General features: G+C 36.1%; 1 protein-coding gene across 16 annotated transcripts in view; it reads left to right on the top strand.

Moving 5' to 3' along the window:
- Window positions 1–15,405, top strand: part of DLC1 (DLC1 Rho GTPase activating protein) — a 488,697-nt gene that overhangs the window by 94,798 nt on the left and 378,494 nt on the right. For all 16 annotated transcript variants that reach the window (XM_072763589.1, XM_072763592.1, XM_072763595.1 and 13 more), the window contains one exon: window positions 1,789–2,928. In XM_072763589.1, the coding sequence (XP_072619690.1) occupies window positions 1,912–2,928 (1,017 nt within the window). In that variant the 5' untranslated portion in view covers window positions 1,789–1,911. The remainder of the gene's footprint in view (window positions 1–1,788; window positions 2,929–15,405) is intronic.

The following is a 15,405-nucleotide window of genomic DNA, read 5'->3' as shown; positions in this document are numbered from 1 at the left end:
AGGGACTTTATATTTTCTTTTGAGTGCAAAATGAATGCCAACATGGAAAATGTGCAGGCTGACCATTTTCAAATGGTCACAGACCTTTGAGAGAACCAGATAGCATCCAGAAAGATATTTGGTCAGGCTAGGGTACCAAATTCTAGTACATTCCTTAACTCCGCTGGTCTTCACAGGATGGGAATATTTACCTTTCTGGCAAGTGCTTAGTCAGAATAGCTTGAAATTTTTGGTAGGGATTCAGAAGCCTTTTCAATAGACTGAAGTGACCCAAAACCAGCACAGCAGTCCATCTTGTTTATGGCTGAGATCAATAAGCCAATCCATTTATGTGCTGACATTTCTTGTGTAGAGGAAAAACTAGAAGTGTCTGCTCTTTGAATGGGATTTTTCTTTTATGGTCCAATAATTTGGTTTCATTATGGAACAACATTTGGATTAGTCCTTTTTTTAAAGTTCAGTTTACATTGGTATAATTTGTTTCCTTGAACTAAGGGTTTGAATAATTCAAGGCAAAAAAAGGAGAAGGCTACCTGGAATGTGTTTATAATCTACCTTATCTTAGGGCCTGGTTTCCTGGTTTACTTAGATTTTTATGGCCAAATTCTAATAGACGTATACAAACTAAATGCCTTAGAAGCGAAAAAGAATGCTACTGAAATTTCTGAATAATTGTACCAATTATTTTTACCATGTTCACATCTTCTTTTTGGTTCACTGAATTCCTGCATGAGGAGTTCACATTTTATACATACTTAAAGCTATGTGGAGTGGGGCACCAGGGTGGCTCAGTGGTTGAGCGTCTGTCTGCCTCCGGGTCCTGGGATGGTGTCCCACATTGGGCTCCTTGCAGGGAGCCTGCTTCTCCTTCTGCCTGTGTCTCTGCCTCTCTCTGTGTCTCTCATGAATAAATAAACAAATAAAAATCTTTAAGCTAGGTGGAGGGAAAGGGCACAAGTAGAATCTCATTCCATGGAGACAGTGAAGTTTGTTGGCTACTTAGTTAGAAACAGGACCTAGTTTGAATCCTGGTTTACTTCTGGGATATATGACCTTGGGCAACTTATTCAATGCCTCTAAGCTTCAACAAAATGAGCTTGCTAGCTAGTGGTAGCAGTGATAGCATGAATGCAAATGTATTTATCCTAAGGCATGGTCAATGGTGTGTGTTATACTTTCTTGTGAATTGTGTGTTAATAGGAGCTAAACTAGATTATTCCATGTTTCTTAGTCACTCCCTGGAGTAAATACATCCTGGTAGTTTGGGATCTGTATTAGCTCTTTCCAAACTAAGACATTATATGTGCTGTCTCCATAGCTCATGTCGTGAATGAACAGTTCCCTGGTGGCCTCTGCTGTGATTTAAACCAAACAGCAAATAGATCTTTATAAGATCTTGTGTTCACAAAAGTGGAGCAGGAAAGCATGTATGCGAGAGCAACAGGTTTCTTCTGGTGAATTTTGTTAAGTACTGCAATGCAAATGTGTTCTTAATGGAGTTTCACACATTCAGTACTTGGATTGTCATTCATTAATAGGTCAATCAATTCAGCTGCATTTCAAGTGTTGTCAGTGTTTTTGACCAGAAATATTAAATGCAAAATTTTGTTCTAATACTATGCTACTTCTTAAAGAAGTAACATCATTAAAGCTAAGGAATAGAAGCTTTTAAAATCTCTTACTTACTCTTTCATAGCACAGATTAAATGTGCTCTTTTCTAAGATGTATTTTGGTTTGTTAATGAATATCCTGAACTATATACATATATTTTTTAAAAAATTTAATAGGTGGTGAAACGACAAAACACTCTCTTCTTCGACCAGTGGATATGAAGTCATCTTTCATCAAGTTCCATCTCCTTTAGTCTCAAATGGAACATATCTCTCTATCTGTTGTCAAACTACGATGACATGTCTGTAGCTATCAGAAAGAGAAGCTGGGAAGAACATGTGACCCAATGGATTGGGCAGCCTTTTAATTCTGATGATCATAACCCAGCATGTCATCATGGACTAGTAGCTGACAGCTTGCAGGCAAGTATGGAAAAAGATGCAACTTTAAATGTGGATCGTAAAGAGAAGTGTGTTTCACTACCAGACTGCTGCCATGGTTCAGAGATGAGAGACTTTCCTGGGAGGCCAATGGGTCACATTTCAAAGGAGGTGGATGAAAATGACAGCCATGAAGATGAAGATCAGTTTCTTTCTCTGGAGGCCAGCACAGAAACACTAGTACATGTTTCTGATGAGGATGCCGATTCTGATCCATATATTACAGATGATAAGCAGATTTTAACTACCCAAGCACATAAAATATCAGACCAACATAGCAGCAGAGGAGCAGGCTCCTTAATAAAGACGCTGCCCATCATGGAAGGTAACCAAAGTAACTCCTGGAGAATGGCTGGTGGAGCTGACTTAGGACTGGTAGAAGAAAGGGGAGAGAAAAAAGTTACTTACATTGTAAGCAAAAGCCTGGAGCTTTGTAATGATATAAGTTTAAGTGAAATAAAAGATGCACCCCAATTAAGTGCATGTGACTCTTTGACTGTGAAAGATATTGTGCCTGAGAAACAATTGTTTAATTCTGCTGTGATTGCTCAGCAACGGAGGAAACTTGACTTCCCTAAAGATGAACATGAAAGAAACACCTGCAGTGTAGTACAGGATGAGTTCTTGGCTGCTCCTTGCATGGACAGAGGACTGCCGTTATTAAAAGCAGATTCTGGAAGCTGCCTTCTGCAACCTCCTTCCTGCCCTAGTGGAATGTCAGCTGAAAATGGCCTAGAGAAGAGTGGTTTCTCAGAACATCAAAACAAAAGTCTCCCAAAGGTCAACTCAGGAGATGGCATGCAGTGTTTACACTTAAAGGAAACTCTGGCCACCCAGGAACCCACAGATAACCCAGTCAGGCTTCGCAAAAGAAAGGTAAGACACATACACAGATTATCTGGCTTTTGGGATTTTATAAATATCCTTGTTGCCATCACTTAGTATTTTGCAAGGATTAATGATATGTAAATGTTTCTTTTGCCTTATATTGTAGCTGTATAATTCAAAGACTATCTTATTGTACAAATCGTCAAAATATACAAAAACTAAAATTTATTAATCTATTCAGTTCACTAATAGAATTTATAATAGTTTGTGAACATTGTATTTTGGAATTGTGTTGATGACAAAATTGGTTTCATTTCCTCCTTTTGAAATTAAATAGCCACCAGATAGCTCATAGGTCAAGGTATATCAGAAGAATGTTCTCTAACTTTTAGAAAGACAGAAAGTCACAGTATTTACTTTATTTAATGTCAATTATTTGGGCTTTTTTTCCCCTTTTTAAATTTTTTTTTATTTTTTCCCTTTAAAAGTATGTTTTATCATAATTAAAGTGCTATGAATCACTGTGAATAATGACCCTTTTCACATACAAAGGCAACAATATCTCCAAATATGCTGATAAAATTTGAAATAATATCTTGACACATTTGCCATCGATAGTTGTATCAATCTTTCTGTAACTCTTAACCAAAAAGAGCCAATAGCTGAAATTATTTTTTCATGCCAAACTTCCTTTGACTAATCCTGTAGATGCCATACTCCTCTAAAAAGTTTCTGAGTGAGAGGAGCAAAGATTGGGGTTACATGAAGCATTGTTTAGCTAGTAGACTTGGCCAAAGTTTTCTTATCTTTGGGATTTTCTCCAAATTCTTCCAACAATGTAGTGCTTTTGAATCCTAATGTAAATACAAATATAATTTCTTCTGTAAATCCAACATGGTCATTGGTATTGAAAAGTCCCTGCAGATTGGACAACATCCTTCTCCATCTTTTGATAAAATATTAATTCTTCATTGCAATTCTCCTAACATAAAACCAGTGTTCTTAGTTCTGCTCAACTAGGGCTATCGGCAATGAGGAAAAAAAATAATCTCTAACTCTGTGATTAAAAAAAAAGTCTGGTTTCCATAAACTGTGGTTTTGCTAACAAACTAGATCAGTTTGGTTTAAATGAAGTCAAAGACTTGACAGCCAAGATCAGTGTGCTTGAACTATATGACAGCAGAGAATTCCATGCTTCTGGCAAACTCTTCCTTATATATTGTATTAAAATATTAATTCTCCATAAAATTGTTATGATTGGCATGCTCAGGTCACTTTTTCAGAAATGTGCATTTATTCTATCAAATCTTTTGGGAATGTAATAATGACATAAGAAATTATTAACTGACCTATGACACAGCTCCCCTAAAATAAGACAAACCCTGCCCAACTGCCGACAGAAACATTAAACATTCCAGAAACATATGCTCACCACTTGGACATTTATATCAATACTAAGAATGCTGGAAAGAATTTGCTCTTGGACATGTCGCTATAGCATGGTTCCATTATGAGAGCAGTAATTATAACCTATTTACAAGTTCTAACTTAAATATTCTATTTTAAGCATTTCATCATTCTAAAGTGTTATGGCACTGTCTGATGGAATATTTGCTTTGACTCTACAGCTCATTTGGGATGCTTTGTAATAAGAAGATTAAATGCAGAATTTCAAGTTTAGAATCTACTCTGGAAAAGTATGATTATGGGGAGCACTTATAGTCAAAGTCTTTAGGAATTTCTGTTCTATTTTATACTGAATGAATATTAAAATATCTTTGAATTAGCAACTAGCCATTTTAGAACTTTACCAAAGAATATGGTAAAAAAAAATTTCATAAAAATATATGGGCAGAGATATTCATCATTATATGTTACTCACAAAAAAAGAAATAACCTAAATTTCCATCAATAAAGAATGTTTAATTACTGTCTATTATTGGAATGCTACATAGACATTAAAAAGATAGAGTGAAATCCATGTGCATTAACTGAATAATGCTCATTATATGGTGTATCTGGGAAAAGGCAGTGGCAAACCACTTTAGCACATACCAATCTTGTTTGACAAAATCTGTGTATATAGATATAAATATTAATAGGGACAGGGGTATAAATCTCTTTATATGATTAAATAAGATGATGCAAATTCTGACTAAATAGGCATAAAAGTGTTAATAGCAGTTACTTTGAAAGAATGGAATTAAAAGCATACTATATGTTGGCAAATAGAACTTGAGTAAAGAAAAGTAATAAAAATAAATAAATAAATAAATAAATAAATGTATAGAAGCAAGAGATTCTCACCTTTTATCCTATATAATTTTTATGAAAGCTGATAAAATTATGGATGAAATGCATACAATGAACAGAAGTACAAAAATAAAGTAATATTAGATACATAAACTATTTGGAGTATTTTCTGCATAGCACAAAATGACCCTTTATATAATTATTATGATTATCATCACTTCCATTAAATGGAAACAAGTATTTGTAAAGTCTTCAAAATATCAACAAGAGTTGCAATCAGCTACTCCATTCCTAATGCCAGTGAACATCACTTAAAACATGTAAACTTCTTGGAGAGACACACAAGCCACATTTTCACGTCTAAGGTATTAGGTACTAGATGTTGAAATGAATTTGCTTAATTGTCTATATCTGTAAAACTATTCATCAGCCATGGTGACAGCTTTAAGATTAGTGCATGGAAGGTGAAGCAGAATATAAGCTAATGAAATTTTGGTGAGAGAACTTTAATCAACTTATTATCCGAAGGCCATGAGTAAACCAAATCCTTCACTGAAATTTATGAGCATGACTTTTTTTGAGGGGTGGGGGTCAGGGTATAATCGAGAGTCTAAGACTTGGAAAAAAAATGAAAACTAAAGTAGAGCTTCTAAGAGTGATCCTCGGAATGTACTGAAATAGCACTGTACTAGAGATATCATTGTACTCTAGATATACATTATCGCTCCTTGAAACCTATAAATCTTGGCAGGCATTCATTGTTTTGCATGATGTATTTCTTGTTGTTTTCCAGTGTTATTTCTGGCCACCAAGGATAGCTACACATATATTTATTAAGAGTCTCAAGAGAAGAGGACTGTATTTGTAGTGTATATAAATATTAACTTTTAAGCTAATAATTCTAAATATGATGAAATATATCATTAAATTGAAGCCACTGAAATCAAAGGAAAATCAAGTAGATTAGGAGCAGACATTAGCAAATGAGTCAGAAGGCCGTGTGGCATATGACTTGTGCTTATAGAGCGTGGGTGGGTCTTTGGGGTAAGGCAGCTGGTTAAGAGCAATTCTCAGAGACAAATTCCACAGAAATCTGGAGGAGGGAGTCAGTCTAAGAAGTGGTCTCTTTAAACCAAATGAGATGTGAAGATGGAAAATATGTAGGGAAAGACTTGAGGTTAGACTTTTTTAAAGAACTAGTGTATTTGTTCTTGATGGTGGTTAGCTAATTAAAGAGAATCCAACATTCAGTCCTCTCTAGAGACTATTTAAATTGTTCCCAAAGTTTTGCATAACCATAATAGTTATATAAATGTATGAACATATTTTTATTTGCTCACATAAAACATAATCCATATTACAAAGCAATATAAACTGCAAAATCTTATGCAAAAATGATCTGAGCCTTGAGAAGACACCTAATTCCATATTCAAACAAAAATCTCACATTCCAACACTAAATTAAACTATATCCTTTATGCTGTAGTTTTGACTGCTATTGTAGAAAACCAGCATAAAAGTGGCTTAAACGGTATCTTTTTCTCATATACACATAATAAGTGAGTATAAATAGTTCTGGACTAATATGTAGCCTCTATATTTTCAAAACCCCTGGCTCTTTTGATCTAACTGTTCTACCATTTTGATCCCTTATCAATTTTAAAGTCAATGGGAAGAGTTGAAAGTGCAGGAATGAACACACCCCTATGTAAAGGCAGTAGCCAGAAGGGACACACTTCTTTTTCTCTCATATTTCATGTGCTAGAATTTAGTTCCATGACCACACCTAGCAATAAAGCCTAAGAAATTGGGTCTGTATTCTGGGTAAGCGGGTGTCTGCTAAAAATTCTATTATCAAGGATGAAGGAGAAATTTTATATTGAGTGATAACTCATAACATTAAATATGTTAGGAACAACTAGGAACAACACCCTACCATAAATTTATTCCAGTGTATAATCACAGGAATAAACAGTCTGCTATATGTTCTGTGGCATTTTCTATAATTTTTTAAATGTAATTTAACACTACAGAATACCTTTCCGTGGTAGGAAACAATTCAAAATGATGATGACGAAATGCTACACTTTTTCTTATGAACCCCCCCCCCCCCCCCGGAGCAAAACATTATACTGTATATACTGTACTTTATCTCTGGGCAAATGTAATACATTAACTAGAAATGACTGATAAAATCAAGTATTTTCTCCTTACCCTATCTCTAAAATATGTATAAATTCAGTAAAAGTTCACTCATATTTGAAATGACCTTCTCATTCCTTTCTATGACCTTCTTTTTTTTCTTTTTTTCTGTCTCCTGAATGCCTATGTGGGAGCCTTGTAGCATGAGGAGGCTGTCATTGACCGATGGGTGACATAAAGAACATAGTAAATTATGCAGAAGATAGAATGGACTGAGATAGGAAGCCAGCTGGAAGAATATAAAAAGGAAGGAAAAAGTTGTCTAAGAAATAAAAACAAAAGGATAGTTAAGTTAAAGCCCTAAGATATGTTGAATGAAGACAAGGACTAGTGGAATAATTAGAGATTGTTAATAAGCCTAGTATCATTTGATGAAGAGAGAAGGAATAGAAAGCAAAAAAGGATATATAACAGTATGATTTTATACTCAGTTCACATGGGTTTTATTTTTTTTTTATTTTTTATTGGAGTTCAATTTGCCAAAATATAGCATAACACCAAATGCTCATCCCATCAAGTGCCCCCATCAGTGCCTGTCACCCAGTCACCCCAACCCCCCACCCACCTCCCTTTCTACCACCCCTTGTTCGTTTCCCAGAGTTATGAGTCTCTCATATTCTGTCTCCCTTTCTGATATTTCCCACTCATTTTTTCTCCTTTTCCCTTTATTCCCTTTCACTATTTTTTATATTCCCCAAATGAATGAGACCATATGATGTTTGTCCTTCTCTGATTGACTTACTTCACTCAGCATAATACCCTCCCATTCCATCCACGTCGAAGCAAATGGTGGGTATTTGTCATTTCTAATGGCTTGGTAATATTCCGTTGTATACATAGACCACGTCTTCTTTATCCATTCATCTTTCGATGAACACCGAGGCTCCTTCCACAGTTTGGCTGTTGTGGACATTGCTGCTATAAGCATTGGGGTGCAGGTGTCCTGGCGTTTCACTGCATCTGCATCTTTGGGGTAAATCCCCAGCAGTGCAATTTCTGGGTCAGAGGGCAGATCTATTTTAAACTCTTTGAGGAACCTCCACACAATTTTCCAGAGTGGCTGCACCAGTTCACATTCCCACCAACAGTGCAGGAGGGTTCCCCTTTCTCCACATCCTCTCCAACATTTGTTGTTTCCTGCCTTGTTAATTTTCCTCATTCTCACTGGTGTGAGGTGGTATCTCATTGTGGTTTTGATTTGTATTTCCCTGATGGCAAGTGATGCAGAGCATTTTCTCATGTGCATGTTGGCCATGTGTATGTCTTCTCTGTGAGATTTCTGTTCATGTCTTTTGCCCATTTCATGATTGGATTGTTTGTTTCTTTGCTGTTGAGTTTAATAAGTTCTTTATAGATCTTGGATACTAGCCCTTCATCTGATAGGTCATTTGCAAATATCTTCTCCCATTCTGTAGGTTGTCTTTTAGTTTTGTTGACTGTTTCTTTTGCTGTGCAAAAGCTTCTTATCTTGATGAAGTCCCAATAGTTCATTTTTGCTTTTGTTTCTTTTGCTTTCGTGGATGTATCTTGCAAGAAGTTACTGTGGCTGAGTTCAAAAAGGGTGTTGCCTGTGTTCTCCTCTAGGATTTTAATGGAATCTTGTCTCACATTTAGATCTTTCATCCATTTTGAGTTTATCTTTGTGTATGGTGTAAGAGAATGGTCTAGTTTCATTCTTCTGCATGTGGATGTCCAATTTTCCCAGCACCGTTTATTGAAGAGACTGTCTTTTTTCCAGTGGATAGTCTTTTCGCATGGGTTTTAAAGACACAGTCTTGTTGAGTAGATTGTATTGTTTTTAAACTTTTTGCTCTGGGTTGAGGATTAGGGATGGCAGAGAAAAATCATTACCTGGTGGAAAGTTAACATGCAGATGACACAAGGTCTTCCCAGCTATATTTTAGCTTGATTTGTGTTCCAGGTGAATCTGGTAATTTTACAAGTAACTCATTTTTGTATTCTTAGACCACTGAAAACCATCAAATTATTTTATGCCTCTTAAACAGATTATTGCCTTATGACTAGAAAGCCAAAAACATATTTGGAGATATTTGGGGCTCAAGTATTTTGCCTCATTATAAACACAAATAAACACAATTCCCCTAAAACCACGTATAAATGCTAGAAAAAAACCCCATTTAAATATATGATAAAGGATAACATCAGACACGGTGTCTGATAAAACCAATCAGTAATAAATATTGAGCATTTTCAGTATCCCAAGCCCTATACCATGTATCTGGTACACCACCATGAGCCAGATAAACTGTGAAGCAGTTATGTGAAACATTGCTGGAGTTCCCAAGTAAGACTTTTGTTTGATTAATATGTAAGGCTAGCCCCAAGGGAGAGAACAGTAGTGGGAGAGAATGAGAGAAGGGGTGGGGCACAGGAAGAGGAGGAGGTGGAGAGAGAGAGAGATTGAGGAACAGAGAGAAGGATAAGTGGTGATAGGATACCAAGAAGTCCTAGTTAATTGCCAGGAAAAGCAACAATACAATTCTTTGACAAAAAGTGGGTTTGTAGCAGGCTGGAATCAGAACCTTTTCCAGCACAATGCAGTTATGGTTATCTCCAGCAGGAATTTAATAAGGAGACAAGGAACATGAATTTGACTCCAGTGATTATAAAGCAGGTGGAAATAAATTATTGTTATTATAGGTTCACATGAGGAGCTCTGCTGAGTAGAGTCATCTCCACCCATCTCCACCCAATGAGCTTGTATTTCAAGATCCTCAGCTAGTGTCACTTGGGGGAGGACTTTCCCAAATTTCCAAGCCAAATTAACTGCTTGATTCTATCTTTACTCATAGAAGATTTATCTCTTTTATAGTGTTTACTGTCAAATCATTTGATCCCACCCTTGCTAACTAAAACATAAGCTTAGTGGGGGCAGTTTTGTGCCTGTAGCAGTTCAAATGTGTGCCTATTTCATTCAGCCTGGTGCTTAGAACTCCATTCATAAATGTTTGAATGAATGAATATTTCTGTCATGGTAAAGGATTTATTTTCAGAAGACAAAATCAGATGTCTAAAGCCCAAGTATAAAGATGCAGAAGAAATGGAACCATACAACCCAAATCCAAAACCAGACATCTCATTCTTTGTACCATAATCTCCTCTCTATGCTCCCTACTAGTTCTGTGCTAAAACAGAGCATAAGGGAAGGGGGAGAAAAGAACTATATAAGATATGGGTCTCTGAGGCAACCTTCAAGTTTGGTTATTATTACTGTTGGTCTCAAAATAACTAATTAATTGTAACTAATCTAGAACATAGAAATCTGAGGGAAAAATGTTACTCAGAATCCACTTAGTTGTTTCCGGAGAGGAATAGGCAAAAGTCAGTGTAGATGAGGAAAATATTAGAATATCTCTTCACGTTTATTTTTAATTTATCCTTTAATTTTATACATATTTTATAAGATATATGATATATTAATACAAAAGTATATATGTTATAATTTATAAGTATATAACATACACACACTCCTTGAGGAGCCCATGACCAAAAATGTTCGGAGGACACTGGTTCAGAAATTCTCCAACTTCTCTGGTTCATGTCATTCTGAGGAAGTTGGGGATAGAGTGGAGGGGAAATGACAGGAAAAATAGAGTAAGAGATTGAAAGACAAATGAGTAGGAGAGATTAAGGGATTTGTTTAGAAAATGTCAGACGATAGTAAATTTCTTTGTAGTTTATATTGTGAAAACCACATAAAGTAGGGAGATTTGCTGTCAGGTGCCTCTAAGGCAGAAAAATAGACTCTGAATGAGAGCAATTAGATCTGGATGTTTCTTGTTCCAGATATTTTTTTAAAGTAGTTATGATGTGTAGTGGGCTTCTGATCAAGCAGTGATTTAGACCCAAATTGCAAATTTACATTATTAGTAACAAGATCATTAATAAATCCACATTAACCCAACATCAGCTTTTATTGGAGCAAGAATTAATACACATTTATGATGTTATTTTAAATAATTAATGGGTATTTCAGAGCCAATTGCACATTAGAGGCTATCGTAATAGTGAAACTGATTTAGTTTCTTCTTCATGGATTTCTGTTACTATAAACCAGGACCAACTTATTAATCTTTTAATACCAACAAAACCACCATAAGTTTTGGCTTCCTCCCTCAAACAAATGCCAATATCCACAAAAGCTGGGATAACTAACATAGCCTACAGAACAGGGCCCTGCCTCTGTTATCTGGGCACTAAATGCAGTGGTGCCAACAGAATCTGTTCACTTCCTGGCTCATATTCTTAGAAATAAAGTGCTTATCCTCGCTGCCAACAAGATGTCTATTCCACAGATAATGTTCTGTCAAGAAAATTATAGTGCTACTTTAGAGATAACCTTACAATTTTCAAAGGAAACATAAGCAAATAGGAAAATACACTTTCACTTTTTTTCAGTTCTGTCTACATTGCCACAGGAATAAAACTAGTAATTAATGAAACTCTTGAATTTAGGGTCCTATTTTTTTTTTTGAGCCACTAGAACTTGAAAAGGATTTTATATACATTAAAAGTTAACCTAGAGGTTTTTTAAAAATTGAAATAGCATTATTATTGGGTCTAGAAAATGAATGGCTTGATCTGAGTTTGATTTTCTAACTGAGAGAATAAGCTGGTGATGAGGAGAAAGAGCACAGTACAAATTGCAGGGTGCCATTTAAACTTTGTACAGCTTATATGTCCCTAAAATAATGGAGGCAACATTCCCTACACCACAAGGTTGCCAGAACATTAAATGATACAGAAAACGTTATTAAACAAACTACCTAGTACAACTCCTGTAACAATCCATTTTTTACCAAAACTCAAGGTCAATTGACAGTTGCATAACTGAAAAATTGCAGGCAGACTTTGTACTCACAGCACAATAGCAGCCAGGGTCAGTAGCTACTCTAGTTGTAGATTTCTGGAGTGCTGCAGGTCCTATGATAAACCTCCACACTGTCTACAGTATGGGTATACACAGAACCAAATAATTAAGCCAATGGACTCTGAAACCAAGCTGCCTCTCTCACTTGTAGCTTTGTAATCCTGTATGTTATTGATTTTCTCTGTGCCTCCGGTTTGTTTGTTTTCATCTGTATAATGGAATACTTCACTCTGGTGTTAGGAAGATTGCATGTTAATATATAGAAGTAATTAAAACAGTGCCTGACACATAGACAATAACAAGGACTTGAGCTATTAGTGGCAGTAGTTGTTGTGGTCTGCTGTTTGTTTGACTAAATTGTCCTTGTTCTAGATCTGAGAGTAAGCTGAACTGTCTGGGAATAGGTGTGGGGAAAGACTGACAAGTTTTTTTTTTTTTTATAATTGATTCATGAGATACATAGAGAGAAAGGCAAAGACATAGTCAGAGGGAGAAGCAGGCTCCATCCAGGGAGCCTGATGTGGGACTTGATCCCAGAACTTTAGGATCATGCCCTGAGCCAAAGGCAGACACTAAAACGCTGAGCCACCCAGGCGTCCCAAGACTGACAAAATTTAAGAGAGGATTTAGAAAATAAATCAACCTTCATGGACATCTTTGCTACCTAAATATCATGACAGATTAAATCCTGTAATATGCATCCATTGACTAAATAAATATTAAGTGCCTTCCCTTTCCCAGCACTTTGTCATGTGTGGTATAAGATCCAAATAAAAAGCATATGTACATCCTTACCTAAAGGAGTTTACATATTGCAAGGGCAATATAACATAAATAGCAAAATATTCCATTAAATTGACTTTAATAACCTTTCCTTTTAGAACCTAATATAATGAAAAGTTTGGAGTCACAAGTACAGTAACATCACGCTTCAACCTAACCCAAGGTAGAAAATATTAAAATCTATGGAGCTAGAGCATTACAGGGTAGGAGAGGGACTCCGTCCCCGTGAGGAAGTCAAAGAAGATTTCACCAAGTGATGCCAGAACTGAGAGAATGAAAGAGAGGAATCTCTCTGTCTCTACTTTAACTGTTCTTGAGAAGTAAAATTTTATTGTTTTTAAATACATAGATTTCAATGTTAGGGAGTCAGTGAAATAAATACATCAGGAAAGCTATTCGGTAAACAATCACTTTTAAATGCTAAGATGTGCTTTGCAAACTATTTCATGGTGATATAAACATCAAAAGAGGAGGACAGTACATCATATGCCATACTTCAGCTTAGGCAAAGCAGCTTTCTGTTTCCAAACATAGATTTTTAGCTTCATAACTTCTGGGCTCACTTTGCCATAGATAGATAGATAGATAGATAGATAGATAGATAGATAGATAGATAGTTTGATTTCGGCATACTAACGAGTCCTGAACAAAAACTCTAGCTGTGTTAATTTGCTCCCACCTAGTATTTGATTAGTTTGCAGAAAAGTGAAATGAAGAACATGGGCATTTGACTGATGACTAAAGCATCATTGGGAGGTGTACTCACAAAATGGTTCAACTATGAAATGGTGATGAGACTGTGATTCTCAATAATTTTCATACGCTCATAGATATGTAAGAATCATCTTTGGAATGCTACTCATTAATGTTCTTATGATGGGCAATCATAGCAAGGTGATTAAAAAGCATAATTGACTAAAACTATAAGTAAAAAAGCAAGAGAATATGGGCACCGGGTGGCTCAGTCGGTGAAGTGTCTGCCTTTGACTCTGGTCATGATCTCAGGGTCTTGGGATCGAGCCCCTAAGCAGAGAGCCTGCTTCTCTCTCTCTGTGCTCTCACTTGCTATCTCTGTCTCTCTCTCTCTCTCTCAAACACATAAATAAAATCTTTTTAACAACAGCAAGAGAATAATTCCTGTTTGTTAAGAATTGAATTCTAATTATGAAGTTTCACATTCTACTCACATATTGGCCTAATCAACAATTGGAAATTTTCCTGAGAGTCACTTTGAAGTGGTACCAAAGGTATTTGACAGAGTATAACAGAGGAGAAATGTACTTCATGAATACCTGATAAAAGGTCAAATTTCAATTTGCATCTTCCTCCAGTTTAAATAAGAATTTTTTAACAATAAGAGCCCACAGTCTCTATGAGTGATGTGAATTTTCTGATGGTTAACAATGTGTGCTGAGGACAGCACCCTGACCATGCCGTTCATCTTCTGTTGTTACACAGTGAAAGATTGTTGCTCACACACTCAGTGTGCTGATGACAGCCTTCATTTTTCAGCACCATTATTTAAATATTATTTACATTAAGTGTCAATTTGCACCACAAAATCCATTTTATGAATTTTTGAATGAGTGAAATCTTTTCTTAAGCTATGAGGTGTGTAAAGCCTATAGCAGGAATACTAAAGATAAAATAAATTTACTTAACCAAATATTGCATATGTATATACACATATAAAATAATATGTATAGTACATATATAAAACTTACATACCTATATAAATTTATTTGCAACATCTGCAATCATCAAGCACAATCTGAAAGGCAGTATTTGGCTTCCTTCAACAATGTAGTCTTTATTGAGACTTGGAGTAGAGGATGTGACAAAACACAGAGGAACTAAGTGGTCATGACCACAGAGACATTTGCATGTTGGCTGGTGGTGGTCTATTCCCACATGTTTCCAGGGGAGATGTAAAAGGAAACCAGATGCAGGCAAGGCCTCTGTGGTAAACGTCATCTTCAAGGTCTATGGACTGTTTCTCACCTCTCCACCCTCCCACTAAGAGCATAGGGAAGGGAAGTGGAGTTTGGCCAACACAGCAGACCAGTGCCCACATTAAGAAACAAACAGTTGAGCTCTTGGGTACAGAGTTATTTATCACAGTATGCATTTGCCTTTGGGTATGAGAACTTTAATTTTGATCCATGTCTCAACAACATCCCTTGCATTTTGTCTTCATTTTACTGTAATATAGTAACATGATGTTTAACGTCCTATCACATCTTCCTTTACCCAACAAGCGAGACGTTGTCCACTTGACTGTTGTAGGCAGCATCCTACAAATATGGGATGAGACGCAGAATTTGCTTTTCATAGATTCATGGAATGTTCCAGCTGGAAGACACTTTAAACATCCTTGCATTTCACTGTAACTGGAA

Source organism: Vulpes vulpes, chromosome 7 (assembly GCF_048418805.1).
Source record: "Vulpes vulpes isolate BD-2025 chromosome 7, VulVul3, whole genome shotgun sequence".
Lineage (NCBI taxonomy): Eukaryota > Metazoa > Chordata > Mammalia > Carnivora > Canidae > Vulpes > Vulpes vulpes.
Note: the sequence above shows the minus strand (reverse complement) of the source record. Positions and strands in the feature narration are given on the sequence as shown.